This window comes from Hemitrygon akajei, chromosome 5 (assembly GCF_048418815.1).
Source record: "Hemitrygon akajei chromosome 5, sHemAka1.3, whole genome shotgun sequence".
In the NCBI taxonomy this organism is placed as follows: Eukaryota; Metazoa; Chordata; class Chondrichthyes; order Myliobatiformes; family Dasyatidae; genus Hemitrygon; species Hemitrygon akajei.
The window spans coordinates 96,563,871-96,591,045 of NC_133128.1; the positions used below are offsets into that span (position 1 = coordinate 96,563,871).

At 41.9% G+C, this 27,175-nt stretch overlaps 1 protein-coding gene across 4 annotated transcripts in view; it reads right to left on the reverse strand.

The window, feature by feature from the left end:
• Positions 1-26,485, reverse strand: part of cyp27a3 (cytochrome P450 family 27 subfamily A member 3) — a 416,483-nt gene extending 389,998 nt beyond the window's left edge. For all 4 annotated transcript variants that reach the window (XR_012098986.1, XR_012098985.1, XR_012098987.1 and 1 more), the window contains exon 1: positions 25,892-26,485. Coding sequence is in view for 1 of the 4 variants with exons in the window: in XM_073046104.1 (XP_072902205.1) it covers positions 25,892-26,140 (249 nt within the window). In the remaining 3 variants the exon portion in view is untranslated. The remainder of the gene's footprint in view (positions 1-25,891) is intronic.
• Positions 26,486-27,175: the final 690 nt, after the last annotated feature.

Genomic DNA, 27,175 nt, shown 5'->3' on the forward strand with positions numbered 1-27,175 from the left:
AATTAATAAAGAAGCACAAGAACTAATATTTCGTGATCTCCCTTTTAAAGTACCGTAGATTCCAGACTACAGAGCGCACCTGATTAAAAGCCGCTGGCTCTAATTTTAGAAAGAAAATCAATTTTTTACTTGTACAGGCCGCACCGGATTTTCGGCCGCAGGTGTCCCACGTTGTAATATGAGATATTTACACAGAAAGATATTACACGTGAGGATTTTTTAACTTTTAATTAAATCCATATGGTAACATAAACAAATACATATTGCAAATGCTTTTTTTCGAACCGTGCCTGTAACGCGGCTACTTTTAAATATACGTTGCGTATACTTCTTTACTGAACAACATTCCAATATCTCCTAAGACTGGTTAAAAATATATATACTGCAGCCTACCAAGAAAAGTTATTGATCGCCTTTAACTTAAAAGCAGCGTTCGCTCAGATCCAATGCCGCTCGCGTAATGCGCTCTCCCCCTCCTTCCCGTTTATCGCAAACGGCATTTTTCCCACAAGACGCGGCAAAACCGGGTGTGACGTCATAGCATCCCTCGATGTAGTACAGAAAACAAATATAGTTAAAACACTTCTAACTTTAACTAGAAAATGAATTACTAAGCGAAAATATTATAAACTAAATAACTGCCATAAAGGCAGCACAATGCTTTTCTTCGAGTGTTTTCCATGTTGATGAGGGTGAGTACAAATGACTGATTTACAATAATTTAATTGTGAAAGTGCGCTTGATTTATCGTACAATTTCATTGGACCTCTGTGAACTACTCATCAATTTTATTGGTCTACTGTTACGAGGCAAAATGTTTTTGGCGGCATGAAAAAAAACCATGCATTAGCCGCTCCGTATTAAAGGCCGCAGAGTTCAAAGCTGTTCAAAATGTGGGAAAAAAGTAGCGGCTTATAATCCGACATCTACGGTAGTCCATAATCAATTTACTTATCTTGGAATTACAGTCACAAGGAAGTTTAAAGATCTCTTTCGTGAAAACTTTGTCAATCTTTCATATACTATAAAACAGAGTCTGGTACAATGGTCACCTCTATTTATGTCCTTGGTAGGTCGTATTAATGTTGTTAAAATGTATGTTCTCCACAAATTTTTATACTTATTCCAATCTATCCCAATTTTTATTCCTAAATCCTTTTTTGATTCCTTAGACTCTATTATTTTGTCATATCTGTGGCAGAATAAGCACTCTAGAATTAATAAAATCCACCTCCAGAAATCTAAAAAAGAGGGTGGCATGGCTTTACCTAACTTTCGCTTATATTACTGGGCAGCTAATATACATTGTGCTGCTTTCTGGTCTTTCTTCCACGGTCAACCCGAGTGCCCTAACTGGGTGGCAATGGAGTTGAGCTCCACTAAAGAATTATCTATATCTGCACTTCTTGGCTCTGCACTCCCTAGCAGTCTGCCCAGATCAATAGCTAACCCTCTGGTTAGACACACTTTGCGTATATGGGCTCAGTTCAGGAAATGCTATGGTTTCCAGGGGGTTTCCGTTTCTAGCCCTGTCGCACATAATCACCTTTTTTTACCTACTACGTACGATTCAGCATTCCATGTTTGGTACAGGAAGGGCATTAGACATTTTGAAGATCTCTTCATTGATAATCGCTTCGCTTCTTTTCAGCAGCTCTCCGTTAAGTTCAACCTGCCTAACGCTCACTTTTTCAGATATCTCCAAATCCGACACTTTACTGCTCCTTTAATTCCTAACTTTCCTGAAATGCCTGCGAAAAATGCTATGGACCTATTTCTTACCACTAATCCACTAGGTAAAGGTTTAATTTCAATTATCCGAGATAAACTAGCAGCCTTACGACGGGCCCCTGTGGATAAAATTAAAATGGCCTGGGAGCAGGATTTAAATATCTCCTTATCTGAGGAGAGCTGGGACTCAGTTCTCAAATCGGTTAACTCAACCTCCCTTTGTGCTCGCCATTGCCTCTTACAGTTTAAGATTGTTCATAGAGCCCATATGTCTAAATCTAAACTATCTCGATTCTACCCTGGCATTAGTCCGCTCTGTGATAAATGCAAGAGGGGCGTGGCCTCTCTCATCCATATGTACTGGTTCTGTCCAAGCTTGGAGAAATTTTGGAAAGATGTCTTCACTACATTATCGGGTATTCTGAATCAGCACCTAGAACCTAACCCCTTAATTGCTCTGTTCGGTTTTTGGGGCGAGACAGATTTATGTCTGGGTCCGACCAAATGCCGAATACTATCCTTTGCCTCTCTCCTGGCAAGACGCTTGATCCTCCTTAGATGGAGAGATGTTGCCCCGCCCACTCATGCGCAATGGCTTAACGACATTATGGCCTGCTTGGACCTCGAAAAAATTCATTATTCAGTTCTTAATTCGGATCTAAAGTTCCATAAGGTCTGGGGACCTTTTATCGAGTACTTTCATAACCTTCCTCTTGACTAGGGTATTTTTTTCTTTTTTTTTCTTCTTTTCGGTCCCTTGCTTTCAGCTCCCTTTTTTTTTCTGGTAGTAGGCATTATTATCCTCTGTTGCTAAGTGTATTCACAGTCTGGGAGTTTGACTGTCCGGACTTATACTCTTTATACTGTGTGGTGGTTGGTCTGGAGTTGTTGTTGTTTTTTTTCTTGTGTTGTGGGGCTTGGGGAGGACACTAAGCTCACGTCTTTAATTTAGGTGCTTTTTTGTTAAATTCTCTTCCTTTGTAGCACATTGTTATTGTATGCTTAATCTTGCACTGTATTAATGCTCCTCATTGGGATTTGGGGTTTTTAATTTTGTAAAATGTTTTGAAAAACTAATTTAAAATTTTTTTTAAAAAAACTAAAGAGAATGGGCTTCACTAATCTGTTTTTCTCCTCATATAAATCAGGACATAGGAGGGGAGTATCTCAAGTAAGCTAAATTTTGAAAAAGTATTCGAAATGGGAGATAAAGAGGGCAGATATATTCTGGTAAGGGGGAATATAGACGGCAATTCAGTTACTCTATTGAATATATACGCACCCCCGGGAAGTGATATTGGTTCCTTTCAGAAAATTACTGATATTATGGTAACGGAAACAGAAGGTCTCCTGGTATGTGGGAGAGACTTAAATTTACAATTACAACCAAACTTACTCTTCCAATAGAAAAACCTATGAAACAAAATCTTTACATAAGAAGGACAATACACTTTTTGAGGATGTTGTTTTAATTGATATATGGAGGGACCTTTTCCCTGACAGAAACTCATTATTCAGCTCCCCATTCTGTATATACAAGAATAGACTATTTCATAACATTTGGAAAAGACAAAGACAAAATAAACACCTGTGGAATTGGGACAATAGATGTAAGTGACCATGCACCTATATATTTATCTGTTGATTTTGACCTACAACCAAAGAATACTATTTGGAAACTAAATTCAAGTCTACTCAATGATCCGTACTTTAAGGAACAAATTAAAAAAGAAATTGGTCTCTACTTAGAATTTAATGATAATGGAGAGGTTTCACCTCCCATTTTATGGGATACTCTGAAGGCGGTCTTAAGAGCGAAAATTATAGCGATATCTTGGAAAGAGGCCAGTGAGTGAGTGGGCCAGTGAAGGAGTGGAGATTTGAGGCTTTGACTCGAGGGGCTGAGGACGAGCTTCACTCCAAGTGAGGTAAGGCCGGGTAAGTTCCTTTCAAAGGAGAAAGTTTCAAAAGTTGAGGCAAGTATTGGGTAGGTCATGGCAGCTGAGATCGGCCCCGTGGTTTGTTCATCCTGCAGCATGTGGGAAATCAGGGATACTTCCAGTGTCCCTGACGACTATGTGTGCAGGAAGTGTGTCCAGCTGCAGCTTCTGGCAGACCGCATTGAGCATCTGGAGCTGTGACTGGATTCATACTGGAGCATCCGCGATGCTGAGAAAGTCATGAGTAGCACGTTCAGTGAGTTGGCCACACCGCAGGTAAAGGCTACACAGGCAGAAAGGGAAGGGGTGGCCACTAGACAGCGTAGCAGTAGGCAGGTAGTGCAGGAGTCCCCTGAGGTTATCTCCCTCCTAAACAGATATACTGTTTTGGATACTGTTGGGGGAGATGTCTCATCAGGGGAAGGCAGCAGCAGCCGAGTTCATGGCACCATGGGTGGCTCTGCGGCACAGGAGGGAAGGAAAAGGAGTGGGAGAACTATAGTGATAGGGGATTTGATTGTAAGGGGAATAGATAGGCATTTCTGCGGCCGCAAACTAGATTCCAGGATGGTATGTTGCCTCGCTGGTGCAAGGGTCAAGGATGTCTCTGAGTGGCTGCAGGACATTCTGGAGTGGGAGGGTGAACAGCCAGTGGTCATGGTGCACATAGGTACCAACGATATAGGTAAAAAACGGGATAAGGTCCTACAAGGTGAATTTAGGGAGTTAGGAGATAAACTAAAAAGTAGAACCACAAAGGTAATAATCTCTGGATTACTACCAGTGCCACGTGCTAGTCAGAGTAGAAATCGGAGGATATTTCAGATGAATACGTGGCTTGAAAAATGATGCAAGGGGGAGGGATTCAAATTTCTGGGGCATTAGAACCAGTTCTGGGGGGAGGTGGGACCAGTATAAACAGGATGGTCTGCACCTGGGCTGGACTGGAACCAATGTCCTAGGGGGAGCGTTTGCTACTGCTGTTCAGGAGGCTTTAAACTAATGTGGCAGGGGGATGGGAACAAGTGCAGAGAGACAGACAGGTGTAAAATGAGGGTAGAAGCAAAAAGTAGTAAGGTTAAAAGTAAAAGTGGCAGGCAGGCAAATCCAGGGCAAAAAGCAAAAAGAGTCACTTTTCAACATAATTGTATAAGGGCTAAGAGTGTTGTAAAAACAAGCCTGAAGGCTTTGTGTGTCAATGTGAGGAGCATTCGTAACAAGGTGGATGAATTGAATGTGCAGATAGTTATTAATGAATATGATATAGTTGGGATCACAGAGACATGGCTCCAGGGTGACCAAGGATGGGAGCTCAACATCCAGGGATAGTCAATATTCAGTAGGGATAGACAATAGACAATAGGTGCAGAAGTAGACCATTCGGCCCTTCGAGCCTGCACCGCCATTTTGAGATCATGGCTGATCAATTCCTATCAATACCCGGTTCCTGCCTTGTCCCCATATCCCTTGATTCCCCTATCCATAAGATACCTATCTAGCTCCTTCTTGAAAGCATCCAGAGAATTGGCCTCCACTACCTTCCGAGGCAGTGCATTCCAGACCCCCACAACTCTCTGGGAGAAGAAGTTTTTCCTTAACTCTGTCCTAAATGACCTACCCCTTTATTCTCAAACCATGCCCTCTGGTACTGGACTCTTCCAGCATCTGGAACATATTTCCTGCCTCTATCTTGTCCAATCCCTTAATAATCTTATATGTTTCTATCAGATCCCCTCTCAATCTCCTTAATTCCAGCGTGTACAAGCCCAGTCTCTCTAACCTCTCTGCGTAAGACAGTCCAGACATCCCAGGAATTAACCTCGTGAATCTACGCTGCACTTCCTCTACAGCCAGGATGACCTTCCTTAACCCTGGAGACCAAAACTGTACACAATACTCCAGGTGTGGTCTCACCAGGGCTCTGTACAAATGCAAGAGGATTTCCTTGCTCTTGTACTCAATTCCCTTTGTAATAAAGGCCAACATTCCATTAGCCTTCTTCACTGCCTGCTGCACTTGCTCATTCACCTTCAGTGACTGATGAACAAGAACTCCGAGATCTCTTTGTATTACTCCCTTACCCAACTCTATACCGTTCAGATAATAATCTGCCTTCCTGTTCTTAATCCCAAAGTGGATAACCTCACACTTATTCACATTAAACGCCATCTGCCAAGTATCTGCCCACTCACCCAGCCTATCCAAGTCACCCTGAATTCTCCTAATTGGGTAAGAGTGACCATAATATGGTGGAATTCTTCATTAACATGGAGAGTGACATAGTTAATTCAGAAACAAAGGTTCTGAACTTAAAGAAGGGTAACTTTGAAGGTATGAGACGTGAATTAGCTAAGATAGACTGGCAAATGATACTTAAAGGGTTGACGGTGGATATGCAATGGCAAGCATTTAAAGATCGCATGGATGAACTACGACAATTGTTCATCCCAGTTTGGCAAAAGAATAAACCAGGGACAAGGGAAATTAGGAATAGTATCAAGTCCAAAGAAGAAACATATAAATTAGCAAAAAAAAAACCAGCACACCTGAGGACTGGGAGAAATTCAGAGACCAGCAGAGGAGGACAAGGGGCTTAATTAGGAAAGGGAAAAAAGATTATGAGAGAAAGCTGGCAGGGAACATAAAAACTGACTGTAAAACCTTTTATAGATACGTGAAAAGAAAAAGATTGGTCAAGACCAATCTTGTAGGTCCTTTACAGTCAGAAACAGGTGAATTGATCATAGGGAACAAAGACATGGCAGACCAATTGAATAACTACTTTGGTTCTGTCTTCACTAAGGAGGACATAAATAATCTTCCGGAAATAGTAAGGGACCGAGGTTCTAGTGAGATGGAGGAACTGATGGAAATACATGTTAATAGGGAAGTGGTGTTAGGTAAATTGAAGGGATTAAAGGCAGATAAATCCCCAGGGCCAGATGGTCTGCATCCCAGAGTGCTTAAGGAAGTAGCCCAAGAAATAGTGGATGCATCAGTGATAATTTTTCAAAACTCCTTAGATTCTGGATTAGTTCCTGAGGATTGGAGGGTGGCTAATGTAACCTCACTTTTTAAAAAAGGAGGGAGAAAGAAATCGGGGAATTATAGACCAGTTAATCTGACATCGCTGGTGGGGAAAATGCTAGAGTTGGTTATCAAAGATGGTGATAACAGCACATTTGGAAAGAGGTGAAATCATCGGACAAAGTCAGCATGGATTTGTGAAAGGAAAATCATGTCTGACTAATCTTATAGAATTTTTTGAAGATGTAACTAGTAGAGTGGATAGGGGAGAGCCAGTGGATGTGGTATATTTAGATTTTCAAAAGGCTTTTGACAAGGTCCCACACAGGAGATTAGTGTGCAAACTTAAAGCACACGGTATTGGGGGTATGGTATTGATGTGGATAGAGAATTGGTTGGCAGACAGGAAGCAAAGAGTGGGAGTAAACGGGACCTTTTCAGAATGGCAGGCAGTGACTAGTGGGGTACCGCAAGGCTCAGTGCTGGGACCCCAGTTGTTTACAATATATATTAATGATTTAGACGAGGGAATTAAATGCAGCATCTCCAAGTTTGCGGATGACACAAAGCTGGGCGGAGGTGTTAGCTGTGAGGAGGATGCTAAGAGGATGCAGGGTGACTTGGATAGGTTAGGTGAGTGGGCAAATTCATGGCAGATGCAATTTAATGTGGATAAATGTGAGGTTATCCACTTTGGTTGCAAGAACAGGAAAACAGATTATTACCTGAACGGTGGCCGATTAGGAAAAAGGGAGATGCAACGAGACCTGGGTGTCATTGTACACCAGTCATTGAAGGTGGGCATGCAGGTACAGCAGGCAGTGAAAAAGGCAAATGGTATGTTGGCATTCATAGCAAAAGGATTTGAGTACAGGAGCAGGGAGGTTCTACTGCAGTTGTACAAGGCCTTGGTGAGACCGCACCTAGAATATTGTGTGCAGTTTTGGTCCCCTAATCTGAGGAAAGACATTGTTGCCATAGAGGGAGTACAGAGAAGGTTCACCAGATTGATTCCTGGGATGGCAGGACTTTCATATGAAGAAAGACTGGATCGACTAGGCTTATACTCACTGGAATTTAGAAGATTGAGGGGGGATCTTATTGAAACATATAAAATTCTAAAGGGATTGGACAGGCTAGATGCAGGAAGATTGTTTCCGATGTTAGGGAAGTCCAGAACGAGGGGTCACAGTTTAAGAATAAAGGAGAAGCCTTTTAGGACCGAGATGAGGAAAAATTTCACACAGAGAGTGGTGAATCTGTGGAATTCTCTGCCACAGGAAACAGTTGAGGCCGGTTCATTGGCTATATTTAAGAGGGAGTTAGATATGGCCCTTGTGGCTAAAGGGATCAGGGGGTATGGAGAGTAAGCAGGTACAGGGTTCTGAGTTGGATGATCAGCCATGATCATACTGAATGGCGGTGCAGGCTCGAAGGGCCGAATGGCCTGCTCCTGCACCTATTTTCTATGTTTCTATGTTTCTATCTTCATATAAGAAAAAAAATAAGGAATAAAACATTAGAGGAATTACAAAATAGGCTGAAGGAACTAGAGAAAACACAAATTGAATTTGGCACAGGATACATTAGGGGAAATTAAAAGAATTAGGAATAAAATAAATAATTTGGCTACGCAAGAAATCAGGAAAAACTTAATGCTTCTGAAACAGAGATATTATGAAAGTGGATCGAAATCTATGAAAATACTGGCGTGGAAACTGAAAAAAAAGATAGCAGAAAATACAATTAATAGAATTAGGGACCCAAGAACGAAAATAATAAAAAAATTAGCTAAGTGAAATTCAAAAAGCTTTTAAAGTGTTTTACGAAACTCTATATTCCAAAGTTCCAGGGGGAAGCATAACCCAAATTGACACCACCTTGAATTCTCCAGAGTTACCCACTTTAAGTGAAGAACAAGATAGAACGATGACTGCTGACATAACTGAAGTTGAATTAAAAGCTGCAATTAGTAGGCTTAAATTAAGCAAGTCACCAGTATCAGATGGGTATAAGGCAGAGTGGTACACAGAATTTAAAAATGAGTTAATTCCTGTTTTATTCTCCACACTGAACTGGGCTCTAAAAAAGGCACAAATGCCACCCAGTTGGAAGGAAGCAATAATCTCAGCTATACCAAAAGAAGGCAAGGATAAAATGGAATGCGGGTCATTTAGACCAATATCCGTTCTTAATGTAGATTATAGGTTATTTACCTCCATTATGGCCAAACGATTAGAGGAGTTTCTATCCATACTGATACGTAATGATCAGACAGGTTTTATATGACAACGCCAGACACAAGACAATATATGAAGGACTCTTCACATTATGGATCATATACAAAAAAATAAAATCGAAGCAATAGTGATGGGCATGGATGCTGAAAAAGTATTTGATTCGGTTAATTGGAATTTTCTTTACAGAGTTTTACATAGATTTGATTTCCAAGACACAATTATTAAAACTATACAGACACTATATGACAATCCTACTGCTAGGATTAAAATCAATGGATATTTATCAAATAGTCTTACTCTAGAAGGGGCACGAGACAGGGTTGTGCATGGTCACTGCTACTCTTCGTGTTATATCTGGAACCATTAGCTCAATACATCAGACAAAATGAAGATATCAGGGGAATTACTATTAAAGGGACAGAGCATAAATTGGCTTGTTATGCCGATGACATTTTGATCTATCTAGGGCAACCAACATACTCTTTACCTAAATTGATGCAATCCTTTGAACAATATGGTCAATTATCAGGTTACAAGATCAACATAGATAAAACCCAATTACTTTCATATTACTATAGCCCACCAAGAGAAATTGAAAGTCGATACCCCTGGGCATGGCACACAGAGTCTTTCAAATATTTGGGCATCGTTATGCCAAAACATTTGGCAAAATTATCAGAATGTAATTATCAGCCTTTATATAAAAAAATTAAGGAAGATGTAGCAAGATGGAGCCTGATACCTTTTTTCAGTCTCAGTTCAAGGATTGAGTCTATTAAAATGAATATACTGCCCAGACTGTTATATCTCTTTCAGACCCTACCGATAGAGATTAATCAGAATCAATTCAATGACTGGAACAAGATGCTATCAAGGTATATTTGGCAGGGTAAAAGGCCTAGAGTTCATCTCAAAACTTTGCAATTAGCAAAGGAAAAGGGGCCTACCTTCTCTTAGAGATTATTATTTTGCAGCGCAGTTGAGAGCTGTGATATGTTAGTGCAACCCATCATATGACACTCAATGGAAAAACATTGAGGAGCGGGTACTTCCCATCCCCATACAAGCAATTTTGGCTGATAACAACCTGCAAAGGTACATAAATACTATTGATAACCCATGGGTGAAATTGACTCTTAAAATATGGAAAACTACTATAAAAGAATATAATCTAGAGGGAGATATTGCAATTCTTAAATGGTGTGCATATGACTCGGATTTTACACCAAATAAATTGGATGCTAGATTTAAGGAATGGACAGCTAAAGGAATAACAGTTCTTTGCAACATAATGAAAGAAGGAACACTGTTCAGTTTTGAAATGCTTAAAGAGAAACACTTATTAGAAAAACAAGATTTTTATCAGTATTTACAGATTCGACAATATGTTAATAAGATGCTTACAAATGTAACCAAGATAAATACATGCTTGATAGAGCTCTTTAGAAAAGCATATAATTCAGATAATGGTAGTAGAATCATTTCAAGCATGTATAAGGGGTTGTCAAATCTTAAAACACATTCGACTTCATACATTAAAAGAAAATGGGAGAAGGAAGGAGGGATAATTGTATCTAAGGAAGAATGGACAACAATATGGAGTTATCAATGGAAGTGTACCAGTTCACAGAAATGGAGAGAGTTTGGATGGAAAAATTTGATAAGATATTTTATTACACCCTCTCAGAAATCCCATTATGATAGTAACTTCCCTGTTTGCTGGAGAAATTGTGGAAATCAAAATGCAAATCATTATCATATTTTTTGGGACTGCCCTGTTATCAAAAACTATTGGAGGGGGATACACAATGCCCTACAAGACGTCTTTAAATGTGAAATACCCTTAGAGAGTAAGACCATATATTTTGGATATATACCTCAAGAATGGTTGAAAAGAGATAAATATTTAATGAATATACTGTTGGTGGCTGGTAAAAAGACTCTTACTAGGAAATGGTTATTACAGGAGAGCCCAACTTTAAATACATGGATGGAAATTACAATGGACATTTACAAAATGGAGAAGATAACAGCATCTGTTAACCATAAGCTGGAACAATTTGATTCATACTGGGAAAAATGGTTTAACTACATAATGCCTCATAGGCCTGATTTTATTCTCACAAATCAATGAATCTGTTGTAAAAAAAAAGATCACTCCCTACTTGTACATAGTTCTTTCCTTTTGCTTGTTTTTTCTTTCCACTCTTTTCTATTAGTGTATACCTCAGATAAATACTTTGTGGAGATTTGTGATATATATGATTATATGATATATATGTACAATGTCTGAAATACATCTTATGGAAATGTTTGTTTGATGATGAACTTCAATAAAAAAATAAATTACAAAAAAAAAACCTGGATCATCTGAGTTCGTCCCATAAACGTTCACCAGTGTAATGGGAAGTGAATCGATATGCCCAGTTAAAATTATAAATCTGCCATTTGGATCAATTGTAGATGAGTGAAAACGAAAAGGCACAGTCTTACGGAAGAGAATGGCAATGCCTCTGGCTTTGGAAGTGAAAGGTGCCTGATAGTCCTGTGAAATCCAATTAGCCCTGAGTTTCCTATGCTGAGTGGCTTTAACGTGAGTTTCTTGTAAGAATATAAAGTCAGATTTCAGTGACTTCAAATGTGCGAAAACTTTACCTCACTTTATTGGGTGACCTAAACCGCGCACATTCCAAAAGACCAAGGATATGGAGTCAAGAGTATTATTCGTTTGTGGTACCTTTTGCATTATAATGAAACACAAACTTAACATTTAGTCTGGCAGCCAGCAAAAACCAACAAAAAATAACGTGAATAGTTAACAAATATATGAACAAAACCCCCACCCATTGCTTCCCTAAACGAAGTAGAGTTGCCCTCATCCTAATCTGGGACCGCTGGACAAAAGCAGAAAAAAAACCTCCAACTAACAGCCCCACATTAGCACACATAGTAAAGAATAAATCGAGGAGAGAAAAAAGAACTGCCATAATTAAAATCTGCTCAGAGCATGTTTAGACTCTTTTCATTTATGTTGTGAAAAATAGCCTTTCAAAGTTTTTGGTCTACAAAAGTCTTGGTTTCAGCTGGGTGGCTGAATACTTTTACTTGCCCTTGGTGATGAACACGGAGCCTGGCCGGGAAACGTAGCAAATGCCGGACCTCCTTCTCTCTCAGCAGTTGCAGCACCTCACGGAAACTCCGCCGTTGCTCCATAACCTTTGCGGTGTAGTCGGGGTAGATTAAGATTCGATGACCTCCGTAATCCATCGAGTGTTGCCTCCCGAGTTGCAGAATCTTTTCTTTCTCCTGTGCGAAATGCACCCGTGCAATTATCGTACGGGGCCTTGAGCCTTCCGGTGGTTTGGGCTGTTGTGTGCGGTGTGCTCTATCGATAACGACCGGCTTGGTGAAGTTATTATCCCCCAGCAGCTTGGGGATCTGGTTAGCAACAAATACAGTCTTTCCCCTTTCTCTTCACCTTCTGGGACGCCAACAATCTTTATGTTATTGCGTCTGGATCTCCCTTCCAGATCTGAAAGCTTGGCCCGCAGCCTTTTATTTTCTTGCTGCAGCTCGGCGACTGAAGTTTCCACGACGTGGATTCGCTGCTCGTGGTCGGCAGTCTGATTTTCGGTGTTCGACAGTCTCTCAGTGAGCGCTTGCTGGGCGGACAACAGACTCTGAAAACTCTGCTCAAACTTGTCAAACCGCTCATTGAAGGACTGCAAGAGCTTGTTTAACATTTTCTGCCAAATAAGAGGAAGCTCGTCTTCATCTTCGGCTGACGACGTTTCTGGAGGGTTCTTGCTAGCTTGGTCCCGGCTAACATTAGCTGCAGCATTGGCTAGCGGGCGACTGGCTCCCTTCCCATCTCGTGCTGTTTTACTGGACATGTTCAAATTACACTTCTTGGTGGCGTAAAAGAGAAACAAACAACGGAGATCTTGCAACAAAAACTGAGAGTCAAGCGTTCAAAAAGGCAGTTTTAACTTGTAAAGTTTGGTGTGCTATGAGGAGTTCGAGAAAACAAGTCTATACTGCACTCATCTCACTCATGTTCAGAGTCTTTTTTAAGCAGTGGAATAACATTGGCTATCCTCCAGTCCTCTGGTACCTCTACTATCGCTAAGGATGTTTTAAACATCTCTGCTAGGACCTTGGCAATTTCTGCACTTGTCTCCCATAGGGTCCTAGGGAACATCTTGTCAGTCCCTGGAGATTTATCCACTCTGATTTGCCTCAGGACAGCAAACACCTCCTCCTCTGTAATCTGTACAGGGCCCATCCATGAAGTTGATGCTGCTTTGCCTCACTTCTCTCGGCTTTGTGTCATTTCCTGAGTAAATACAGATGCAAAGAATTCATTCAGATCTCCTCCATCTGTTCTGGCTTCACACATTGATCACTATTCTGATCTTCCAGAGGACCAATTCTGTCTCTTGCAATACTTTGGCATTAACATATCCACAAAATCCCTTAGGATTCTCCTTCACCTTGTCTGCTAGAACTTCATGTCTCTTTTCAAATCTTTTAATTATTATCCAAAGTACAAGAGTACATCAAAGTAAGTAACACTTACAATGTCTCAAAAGAGAAAAAAAACAATATTAAGGATTGAAAAATGTGGTGACACAAAAAAAAGAGAAAAGGAAAAAACCCTACTAAAGCAAGAAAAAAGTGAGAAAAAAAGAACCTATTAGGTGTTCAACCCCAGAGCCATGCGTCATACAAAAAGCTTCTAAAGATAAACAACAAACTGCCAACAAAAAGAATTATACCAAAATTTACAATTAGATCGTGGAGGAAATCTATCAATTAACTCAAATAGTAGTAACGAGCAAATGAACTCCATCTTTTCTCAAAATCAAAACTTCATGTCTTCTTTTAGCCCTCCTGATTTCTTTCTTAAGTGTTCTCTTTAATTCCTGTCCTCCATAAGCACCTTATTTATTCCTACTTGCCTATACCTGCTCCGCACCTCCTTTTTTCTCTTAATCAGCTTCTCAATACCACATGAAAAGCAAGGTTTCCTACACTTGTTATAGAACCATAGAACCATAGAACATTACAGCACAGAAACAGGCCTTTTGGCCCTTCTTGGCTGTGCTGAACCATTTTTCTGCCTAGTCCCACTGACATGCACCTGGACCATATCCCTCCATACACCTCTCATCCATGTACCTGTCCAAGTTTTTCTTAAATGTTAAAAGTGAGCCTGCATTTACCACTTCATCTGGCAGCTCATTCCACATTCCCACCACTCTCTGTGTGAAGAAGCACCCCCCCCCATGTTCCCTTTAAACTTTTCCCCCTTCACCCTTAACCCATGACCTCTGGTTTTTTCTCCCCTAGCCTCAGTGGAAAAAGCCTGCTTCCGTTCACTCTATCTATACCCATCATAATTTTATACACCTCTATTAAATCACCCCTCATTCTCCTACGGTCCAGGGAATAAAGTCCTAACCTATTCAACCTTTCTCTGTAACTCAGTTTCTCAAGTTCCGGCAACATCCTTGTAAACCTTCTCTGCACTCTTTCAACCTTATTAATATCCTTCCTGTAATTTGGTGACCAAAACTGCACACAATACTCCAAATACGATCTCACCAATGTCTTATCCAATCTCACCATTACATTCCAACTCTTGTACTCAATACTTTGATTTATAAAGGCCAATGTACCAAAAGCTCTCTTTACTCCCCTATCCACCTGTGATGCCACTTTTAGGGAATTTTGTATCTGTATTCCTAGATCCCTCTGTTCTACTGCACTCCTCAGTGCCCTACCATTTATCTTGTATGTTCTACCTTGGTTTTTCCTTCCCAAGTGCAATACCTCACACTTGTCTATATTAAACTCTATCTGCCATTTTTCAGCCCATTTTTCCAGCTGGTCCAGATCCCTCTGCATCCTTACCTTTATTTCTGACAGGCACATACAAGCTTTGTACTCTCAAAATATAACTTTTGAAGGCCTTCCACTTTCCAAGTACACCTTTGCCAGATAACAGCATGTCCTAATCCACACTTGCCAGGTAATTTCTGATACCATCAAAACCGGCTTTACTGCAATTTATGATCTCAACCCGTGGACCAGACCTATCTTTTTGCATATGAAACTAATGGCATTGTGGTCACTTGATACAAAGTGTTCCCCTACACAAACTTCTGTCACCTGCCCTTTCGCATTTCCCAATAGCAGATCCAGTATCACACGCACTCTTGTACGTACTGGTGAAGAAAACGTTCCTGAACGCACTTGACAAACTCTATCCCATCCTGTCCTTTGATAGTAAGAATTTCACAGTAAATATGTGGAAAGTTATAATCACCTCCTGTAACAACCTGTGCAGGGAGAACAGGTCTGGTGATAGAACACAACCCTGTCTGACTCTTCACTTTATTGGCTGATATTCACCAATCTCGTTGTCTATCCATATGGCTGCACTTTGTTGCCAATAGAGATTCCTAATTATTCTTAAATCTTTTCCATCGATATTAATATCTTTAAGCATTTTCATGATGACTTGTTGTTTCATTGTGTCAAAGGCTTTTGTGTAGTCAATGAAACATAAGTATAGGGCTTGTTGTACTTCTATTGACCTTTCAATAATATTCCTGAGAATATAAGTGGCATTTGATGTTCCCTTGCCTTCAACAAAGCTGCACGGATCTCTGGTTTAATTTTGTTTCTTATTCTGAGCATGATGATTCTAAGTAGAATTTTTGTGAGGTGACTCATTAAACTAATTATTCTGTGTTGTCCACACTCCGTTGCTCCTGGTTTCTTTGACAGTGCAATGAATACTGTTTTTTAAAAGATCTTCTGGTACTTTGCCACTGTTGTATACTCTACTCAATAAGATTGTTAATTTCTCTACACCAAAATCTTCTAAGTACTTCATGCAGTTCAACAGACAGACAGACAAACTTTATTGATCCCGAGGGAAATTGGGTTTCATTACAGTCGCACCAACCAAGAATAGTGTAGAAATATAGCAATATTTAAAAACCATAATTAAATAATAATAAGTAAATTATTCCAAGTGGAAATAAGTTCAGAACCAGCCTATTGGTTCAGGGTGTCTGACACTCCAAGGGAGGAGTTGTAAAGTTTGATGGCCACAGGTAGGAATGACTTCCTATGACGCTCAGTGTTACATCTCGGTGGAATGAGTCTCTGGCTGAACGCACTCCTGTGCCTAACCAGTACATTATGGAGTGGATGGGAGACATTGTCCAAGATGACATGCAACTTGGACAGCATCCTCTTTTCAGACACCACCGTCAAAGAGTTCAGTTCCACCTCCACAATATCACTGGCCTTACGAATGAGTTTGTTGATTCTGTTAGTGTCTGCTACCCTCAGCCTGCTGCCCCAGCACACAACAGCAAACATGATAGCACTGGCCACCACAGCCTCGTAGAACATCCTCAGCATCGTCCGGCAGATGTTAAAGGACCTCAGTCTCCTCAGGAAATAGAGACGGCTCTGACCGGAATGTTATCTGGTCCTGATTATTTCCCCTTTCGCATTTTCTTCATAGCATGTTCCACTTCTTCTTTCAGCATTGTTGTTGCCAATATCAAAGTTGTCCTCTCGATCTTTGTTGTCGTATATGTCTTTGATGTATTCTGACCACCTTTGCATTATTTTTCCTTTTTCCATAATTGTAGAGTCGTCTTTCGCTTTTATACATCCTGTTTCCCCACTTTTCTTACGATTTATGACCTCTTTGATCACGTCGTGCATACGTTTGCTGTTGTTGCAATTGTTCTATTCACTCACATTTGTCCTTAAGCCACTTTTCTTTTGCTTCCTTGCACTTGGTTGTTATCTGTGCATGCAAGGATACGTAGGCTTCCTCGTTTTCCTTACATTTTATTCTTTGTTCCATAAGATGGCAAATATGAAACAGACATAAAAGCAAAAATAGCAATTTCCAGGACAGCATTTACAGAAATGAGAAACATCCTAACAAACAGGAAAATAGCAACTGACATCCACCTTAGAACTCTCAGCTGCTACATTCTTCCTATATTGATGCATGGCTGCGAGTCATGGATCATCACAAACGCAATGGAAAAAAGAATCAATGCAGCAGAGATGTGGTTCCTCAGAAGAATGCTATGCATATCATGTACAGACAGGGTAACCAACAAAGAAGTTCTGCAGAGAACAAAAACAAAACGTACATTACTTTAAAAATCAGAAAACAGCAAGCAAAATTCTTTGGACACATCATGCAAAGAGAGACATTAGAACATTTGGTTACAACTGGAAAGCTGGCAGGGAACAGAAGCAGAGGCAGAGAGAGAGTGAGAACGATAGATGGATTAACATCATGGTTAGAAATAGGGGAGGCAACACTACAATTCGGAGGGCCAGGGATCGTGATGGATGGAGAGACATGATCGCCCACGCGGAATGGCAAGGTACTTGAATGATGATGATAACAACCTTGTGTTTCTTGCAACAGTCTGCAATCTCTTTACAAATTTGTTCCCCTAAATCCTAGCAGGGCTGGGTGGTCTGAAATATGCCCCATTAACGTGGTCATATCTTCCTTATTTGAGGTCTGGCCCCTGCACGTGTAGCACACAGGCCCACTGGTGTGTGGACATGCCCTGGTGCTCGTGAACCAAATCACCAGCAACGGGTAAATGGCCCCACTACCTTGTAGGCAGCCTGGGGAGAGACGAAGGCTACGGGAACAATGCAGACAGCAAATCCAGAATGGATCCTCTCAGGCAGCTGGAAATCATTGAACATCCTTCTGGCAGCTCCTGCAGCCGAACTAGTGCCAAACATAAGCTTTCCTTTGGATTGTACGGCTGAGTCTGGGTGGGGGGGTGCTCGAGATCTTGACGACTGGGCATCTCAGGATCTCCAAACCTTCCACCCAGGCTTGCGATGATGATTACCACCCCTTGTCCGAGACAGAGGGATGCCTTTCTTCTTTCTCCCATTTTTCTCAGTTACACCCATAACACCTCACTAGCCCAGTTCTCCAGTCTGTCCTGATGGAGCACGGCCGTAACGTTTTCTCTGACTAATAACACCACCCCATTTAATCTCTCCCACTGTCATGTTTAAAACAACAGAACCCCAGAATATGAGCTGCCAGTCCTACTCCTCCTGCAACCAAGTATCACGAAAAGCTACAATATCGTGATTCCAGGTGTTGATCTGTATCCTGAACTCATCTGCCTTTCCTGCGATACTTCTTGCATTGAAATACAGGCAGCTCAGGACATTAGACCACCATGCTCAACGTTTTGATTCCTGACTTTGTCTGAGTTCTTACCAGCCTGTCTCCACAACCTCTCCACTAACTGTTCTCACACTCTGGTTCCCACCCCCCTGCAACTCTCACTTAAACCCCACTATGCAGCATTAACAAACCTTCCTGCTAGGACATTAGTCCCCTTCCAGTTCGGGTGCAAACCATCCCTTCTGTACAGGTTCCACCTTTCTTGGAAGAGAGCCCAATGATCCAAAAATCTGAAGCCCCCCTCCTGTACAAATCCTTAGCCAACTGTTAAACTGTATGATCTTCCTATTTCTGACTTTACTAGTACATGGCATCGATAGCAATCCTGATATCACAAGCCTGCAGGTCCTGTCTTTCAACTTACCACTTAACTCCCTGAATTCACTTTGCTGGACTTCATCACCCCTTCTACGCATGTCATTGGTACCAAAGTGGACCACGACCTCTGGCTGCTCACACTCCCACTTAAGAATGCTATGGACTTGATCCTTCATCTGCAAACTTACTGATTAAATCTTGTGAATTTACATGCATATCACTTATGAAAATAATGAATTACAAGGGTTCCAACACCAATTGCTTCAGTATACCACGAGTCAGTGGCCACCATTCCAAGAAACAACCTTCAACCCTGAATCCACCAGTTGGTGAATCCACCTAGCCAGTTCTTTTTTCTACTGCTGACAATAGACAGCAGTAGGTGCAGAAGTAGGCCATTCGGCCCTTTGAGCCAGCACCACCATTCACTGTGATCATGGCTGATCATCCACAATCAGTACCCCGTTCCTGCCTTCTCCCCTTAATGAGGACTGGTATCTGATCTCCCAACTTCCTCATCCTGAAGTCCACAATTAATTGCTTGGCAATAATGCAAGGTTGTTGTTCTGACACCACTCAACCACCCAATCTTTCTCAGTCGTGTACGCCTCCTTGTTGTCATTTCAGATTTTACCAATTACAGTGGTGTAATTTGCAAATTTACAAATGGCGTTTGAGCTGTGCCTAGCCAAAGAGTCATGGATGAAGAGAGAGCAGAGCAGCAGGCTAATCACACATACTTGTATTGATTGTCAGTGAGGAGTTATCACTTATCCACACTGACTGTTGTCTTCCGATGATGAAGTCCATTTGCAGACAGAGATACAAAGGCTTAGATTTTGAATCTCGTTGATTGGTTCTGAGGGCATGATGGTATTGAACAAGTGTGCTCCAAAGTAGAGTGGAGAGCCAGTAAGATTGCATCCATGGTAGACTTATTGCGGTGATAGGCAAGTTGCAGGGGGTCCAGGTCCTTGCTCAGACAGGAGTCAATTTTAGCCATGACCAAGGTCTCAAAGCACTTCATTGCTATAGATATAAGTGTGACCAAGCAAGACTCAATGAGGTAGCTCACCCTGCTCTTCTTGGACACCCTTGTAACTGCCGTTCTTTAGAAACAGATAGAAACCTTAGATTATAGCAGAGAGAGGTTAAAAATTGTCTTTGAGTACTCCAGCCAGTTGGCCAACACAGGATTTCAGTGACCAGCCAGGTATACCATTGAGGCCTGACTCTTTGCAAGGGTTTACTCTCTTGAAGGATGCTCTGACATCTGTCTCTGAAACAAAACCCCAAGACATGTAGATGGGTAGATGAAATGGTTGTTTTTAATTATCTCCAGTGTAGAAAGTGGCAGGAGAATTGGCAAGGGTGGGGTGGAGAGGAGTGGATACATCTTCTTAATACATCAGGATTCTCTTTATCAATTACAGCTCAGCATTTAACACCATCATCCTCTCAAAACTAATCAGTAAACTCCAAGACCTGGGCCTCAATACCTCCTTGTGCAATTGGACCCTGGATTTCCTTTCTTGTAGACACCAGTTAGTCCAAATTGGCAAAAACATCTCCTTCACAATCCCCGGCAGTACAGGAGCACCATGGGGATGTGTACTCACTTGCTTTACTCGCTTTATACCTATGACTGTGCGACTAACTACAGCTCCAAACACCATATACCCCACTGTTGTAGGCTTGTATACAGGAGGGAGATAGAAAACTTAGCTGAGTGATGTAATAACAACAACCTCTCACTCAACATCAATAAGACCAAGAAACTGATTGTAGACTTCAGGAGAGGAGAACCAGAGGTCCATGAGCCAGTGACCATCAGAGGATCAGAGGTGGAGAAGGTCAGTGACTGTAAATTTCTGGGTGTCACTATCTCAGAGGACCTGTCCTGGACCATCATATAAACATTATTGCAAAGAAAGCACGACAGCATCTCTACTTCCTCAGGAATCTGCGACATTCAGCATGTCATTGAAAACCTTGGCAAACTTTCCTATAGATGTGTGGTGGAAAGTGTGCTGACTTACGACCTGGTATGGGAACACCAATGCCTTTGAGTGGAAAATTCTACAAAAGGTAGTAGATTTGGTCCAGTATATCACGGGTAAAACATTCCTAACCATGGAGCACATTTACATGAAATGTTGCCATAGCAAAGCAGCCTCCATCATCAAAGATGTTCACCACCCAGGCCATGCTCTTTTCTCGACGTACAAAAAGGCTGGATGGACTCAGCAAGTCGGGCAGCATCCGTTGAAAGGAGCAGTCAATGTTTCGGGCCGAGACCCTTCGTCAGGACTAAAGGAGGAGGGGCAGGGGCCCTATAAAGAAGGTGGGGGGAGGGTGGAATGTGCCAGGTGAAAAACCAATCAGAGGAAAGATCAAGGGGTGGGGGAGGGGAAGCAGGGAGGGGATAGGCAGGAGAGGTGAAGAAGGAATGTACGGGGAAAGCACTATGGGTAGTAGAAGAAGGCAGAGTCATGAGAAAGGTAACAGGCAGCTAGAAGAGGAGGCAGAGTGAAGGTGGGATGGGGGAAGGGAGAGGGAGGGAATTACCGGAAGTTGGAGAGTTCAATGTTCATACCAAGGGGCTGGAGACTACCCAGACGGTATATGAGGTGTTGTTCCTCCAACCTGAGTTTGGCCTCATCATGGCAGTAGAGGAGGCCATGTATGGCCATATCCGAATGGGAATGTGAAGGAGAGTTGAAGTGAGTGGCAACCAGGAGATCCTGTCTGTTGTGCTCGATGAAGCGGTCCCCCAATCTGCGACGGGTCTCGCTGATGTAGAGGAGGCTGCACCGGGAGCACAGGATGACCCCAACAGACTCACAAGTGTAGTGTTGAAGTGTGAAGTGTTGCTCTTTTCTCACTGCTGCCATCAGGTAGAAGGTACAGGAGCCTCAGGACTCACACCACCAGGTTCAAGAACAGTTACTAACCCTCAACCATCAGGCTCTTCAGCAGAAGGGGATAGCTACACTCATTAAAGGACTCTTTTATCTTCTTACTTCATGCTCGTTATTTATTGTTATTTACTTATATTTGCATTTGCACAGTTTGTTGTTCATTGTTCCTGTTTACAGTCACTGTTCTACAGATTTGCTAAGTATGCCAACAGAAAGAGAATCTCAGGGTTGAATGTGGTGACATGTACGTAATCTGATTACCTCCGTTGCTGCACTGTAAACTCTTTAAACCACTGTTTATAATTCTGCTTACATTGTAAATCCATGCTGGCATTTATGTATTTATGCAAATTTTATTCTATATACATACTTCAACATCTAATTTTATTTTTATACACAGTGTATTCTGGTTAATTTTGTTGGTGCGTGGCCTAGTGGGCAAGGCATCAGACTAGTAACCTGAAGGTCACTGGTTCGAGCCTCAGCTGAGGCAGCGTGTTTGTGTCCTTGAGCAAGGCACTTAACAACACATTGCTCTGCGACGTCACCGGTGCCAAGCTGCTTGGGTCCTAGTGCCCTTCCCTTGGACAACATCGGTGGCGTGGAGAGGGGAAGGCCTGCAGCTTGGGCAACTGCCGGGTTCCCATACAACCCTGCCTAGGCCTGAGCCCTGGAAACTCCAGGCGCAGATCCATGGTCTCTCGAGACCGACGGATGCCACCACCATTCTGGTTAATTGAACCATCAGTTAATCAGTACAGCTGCTTATTTGGGACAAATCTTAAAGAACAAAGTCTAACCAAAAAAAAAAGCCAGATTCCCTTCATTTATTTGGGACACTGTGCTGCTTAATTGGGACAGGAAACTTGGCAAAGTTTCTAACTAGCGTCAGTTGTGTGCATTTGTGTGACTGTTAAACACTACACCACGCTTACAGCAGTCTTTAAATAGCATCAGTTGCATGTGTTTGTGTTCAAAAAGCAGTGATTTTTGTCCCTGATAGTTGTGAGAAGTAAGTAGTAAGACCACTTAGAGTTGTTTTGCTCACAGTGGTATCAAGCATACAGGCTTGGAGATGCCAGAAACGGCCGGGAGAGAAAATAAAATGATTTCACCTACTTCAACAAGTTAAGAACTATAACGAGTTTGAAGGTACCGATAATCATCTTCAATGTTACAATGAAAATGAGGATTTGGAGGAAGCAATCATTGAAAGCATTGTATGCAGGCAGTCCATTATCTTACTAGGTGTCTGAGCTGATTTTGTTCATTTACAGTCAAACAAAAGAACACAACAGCTTATACCAGATGAATTCTTCCGTCAATAACTATTAAGAAGTCCAGTTCTGTAGTACTGTAGTATTGGTAGTGTTCTAATTTGTTCTGTATTTCATTTAAATACACAATCTGGAACTCAGTTAAATGGCAGTTTATCTTTTTTTATACTATTTTTTACTTTTTTATACCTTTGGACCAGCTCCATGAAACTTTGGGCCAGCTGGTTAATTGGGCCAAAATGACTGGTGCTGATGCATCCCAATTAATCAGAATCCACTGTAGTTCTTTATTCTTTATAATAGCTGAATGATGATTTTTGATGCATGTTGCGCCAACAAACCACAGCAAGCTCCTAATACATGTCAAGGACTCTAAGTTATGTTCTCAGTATTACTTATTTGTTATTTGTCAATCTTCGTTTGTCATAAAGTCATAGAGAAGGACAGCACAGAAGTGGGTCCCACTGGCCTGTCGTACAATTTGGGAAGCAAGCACGAGGAAATCTGCAAATGCTGGAAATTCAAGCAACACACATGAAATGCTGGTGGAACACAGCAGGCCAGGCAGCATCTATAGGGAGAAGCACTGTCGACATTTCGGGCCGAGACCTTTTGTCAGAATGAAGGGTCTTGGCCCGAAACATCGACAGTGCTTCTCCCTATAGATGCTGCCTGACCTGCTGCGTTCCACCAGCATTTTGTGTGTGTTGATACAATTTGAGTCTTTGTTCTACTGCGAATTCCCTCAATTTAATTAATTTCAGGGTAGTATATAGTGACATACACATACTTTAATAATAAATTTACTTAGAATTTTGAAGTTTGATGTATACAGTGAATAAAATTGATCTTTGGTTTCTGAAATATTGGGAAATCGAGGGTTAGGGCGAACTGGCAAAGAGGAGTTGAGGCTTTGGTCATATTGACTGGTAGGACAGGCTTGAGGGGCCGAGTGGCTTACTCCTACTCATGCTCTGAGATCTGGCATACATTCTGTTGGCCAAATGGCTTCCTTTTATCAAGATTCAAGATTGTTTTTGTCATTCTCCAGTACAGAAATTTAAAGGAGAATGAAATGATTGCTACTCTGGATCTGATGCAGCATTAGAAAACACAATAAATATAAATATAAAAGCAATCCTATAAAACACAATGTACCAGTAACTGATGAGTGTTCCCATATATACATAAGATTAGCTTATAACACAGACTGATTGTATGTACATAAGGTGACACTAGGTACAGGAGTATCTGAACATAAGGTGACAAAGTAACCTGTCAAGAGGAACAGTTCTAGGTAGCAGCAGGCCATGTGAAAATGTATGGTAAAAAGTATAAATATGTGCATTAATATGGATCCGTCTTCATATTCGTCTTCCTTCTCCTGCCATGAATCCAAAGTAACCTTATTATTAAAGTAAGTGTATGTTACCATATCCGTAGTGCCTAGACAGATTAATAATTTGTCTCGGACTAGATGGGCTGAAGGGCCTGCTTCTGTGCCATAGTGCTCTATGACCCTATATACTAAGATTCATTTTCTTGCAGGCATTTTCCACAGTAAAGCTACAAAACAGTACAATCAATTAAAAACTGCACACAAAGAATGACAACCAATGTGCAAAAGAAGTTAGACTGCAAATGCACAATAAACAAACAATAAATAATAAATAATAGATACATAGGGAATCCTTTGCAATTAATCAGTGGTTGGTAAGATGATGGAGAAGATCCTGAAAGGCAGGATTTATGAACATTTGGAGAGACATAATATGATTAGGAATAGTCAGCATGGCTTTGTCAAAGGTAGGTCGTGCCTTACGAGCCTGATTTAATTTTTTTAAGGCTGTGACTAAACATATCGATGAAGGAAGAGCAGTAGATGTAGTGTATATGGATTTCAGCAAGGCATTTGATAAGGTACCCCATGCAAGGCTTATTGAGAAAGTACGGAGGCATGGGATCCAAGGGGACATTGCTTTGTGGATCCAGAACTGGCTTGCCCACAGAAGGCAAAGAGTGGTTGTAGACGGGTCATATTCTGCATGGAGGCCGGTGACCAATGGAGTGCCTCAGGGATCTGTTCTGGGACCCTTACTCTTTGTGATTTCTATAAATGACCTGGATGTGGAAGTGGAGGGATAGTTAGTAAATTTGCTGATGACACAAAGATTGGGGGTGTTGTGGATAGTGTGGAGGGCTGTCAGAGGTTACAGCGGGACATTGATAGGATGCTAAACTGGGCTGAGAAGTGGCAGATGGAGTTCAACCCAGATAAGTGTGAGGTGGTTCATTTTGGTAGGTCAAATACGGTGGCAGAATATAGTATTTATGGTAAGACTCTTGGCAGTGTGGAGGATCAGAGGGATCTTGGGGCTCAGTTCATAGGACACTCAAAGCTGCTATGCAGGTTGACTCTATGGTTAAGGCGGCATATGGTGCATTGGTCTTCATCAATCGTGGGATTGAGTTTAGGAGATGAGAGGTAATGTTGTAGCTATATAGGACCCTGGTCAGACCCCACTTGGAGTACTGTGCTCAGTTCTGGTCGCCTCACTATTGGAAGGATGTGGAAACCATAGAAAGGGTGCAGAGGAGATTTACAAGGAAGTTGCCTGGATTGGGGAGCATGCCTTATGAGAATAGGTTGAGTGATCTCGGCCTTTTCTTCCTGGAGTGACGGAGGATGAGAGGTGACCTGATAGAGGTGTACAAGATAATGAGAGGCATTGATCGTGTGGATAGTCAGGGCTTATTCCCAGGGCTGAAATGGCTAGCACAAGAGGGCATAGTTTTAAGGTGCTTGGAAGTAGGTACTGAGGAGATGTCAGGGGTAAGTATTTTTTTTAATGCAGAGAGTGGTGAGTACGTGGAATGGGCTGCCAGCGACAGTGATGGAGGCAGATAGGATAGGGTCTTTTAAGAGACTCCTGGATAGGTACATGGAGCTTAGAAAAATAGAGGGCTATAGGTAAGCCTAGTAATTTGTAAGGATATGTTTGGCAGAGCTTTGTGCGCCGAAGGGTCTGTATTGTGCTGTAGGTTTCTATGGTTCTAGTGTGAAATTGTACCGAGTACTAACATCCGCAACATGGCAGGGGTGGGGGGGGGGGGGGGTCTGCTTCATGGGACTGGCCAATGAAATTTGTGAACAACTACTTACCTGTAATTCGTGTGTTTTCTCGTGGAATCCCTTAATGAACAACCAGTAGATATTCGAGAGTAAACCGTAACTGGGAATGTCCTCAACGCTTTTCTGATCCCCGACAGGCTGCTTGGTCACGGCCCCCAGACCCACCGCCGACCTGGTGCCCGACTTGTACCGAAGAGAGGGGTCGATGGCACGGATTCCGATTCCGAGCAGGTTCCGGTTCCGAACCGGGAAAGATCGCAGGGAGTGGGTCCAAGACATTTCCAGAGCGGTCAGAGCCACTGGCAAGACCCGATTCCCAAAGCCACGGCAGGAAGCGATCTAACTGTTTGCAAGCGGCGAATCAACCAATTCCGCTCAAAAGTTTTAATTCTCCTCCCCCGCACCCGCCTCTTAGTTGATAACTACACCATTCCCGCCCCGTTCATAATGTCAACATCGGAATCGGATCACTGAAAGCTGGGAAACTATTGTAAACCGGTGCCGCGGATAATTCTGCAAGGCAAGCAAAACCTAATTTATGAATTATGTAAGGTGAATTCGTGTAAACGCGTTTGCTGCCTATTCTCGCTCCTCTGGAATACCGCTGGTAAATTACTTGGCCGATTCTAACCCACTGGATCTCTCCTGCTCTGGGTAACAGAGCTGGCACCAACTTGAAGTTAATCATGATGGTAGAGTCAATGCCACTCAGAAACAGCTCCGCCCATTGTTCAAAGTTCAAAGTAAATGTATGTCACAACATCCAACCCTGAGGTTTTTTTCTTGAGAACCTTCATGGTAAATACAAAGAAACGCAATAGAATCAATAAAAGACAGCACACGAGACAAACAACCAATGTGCAAAATACAAATACAGTGAGAAAAACAAAATAACAATAATATTAAGAACATGAGTTGCAGAATCCTTGAAAATGAGTCTTTTGTGCCTCTGAAATCCCTTCAGATCCACTTTAAGCCTTCTCCTTCAACTTAAAATATGCCCTCTTGTCGCAGACACCCTATGGCGAAACTGAAGCACAAAACATACAACTGTGAAACAGGAGGAAATCTGCAGATGCTGGAAGTTCAAACAACACACACAAAATGCTGGTGGAACACAGCAGGCCAGGCAGCATCTATAAGGGTTTCAGTTAGTCCTGACAAAGGGTCTCGGCCCGAAACGTCGACAGCGCTTCTCCCTATAGATGCTGCCTGGCCTGCTGTGTTCTACCAGCATTTTGTGTGAACTGTGAAACACACACAGTCACAGGGAGCAAGTACAGACTCCTTAGAGACAGTGCGGGGAGTTGAACC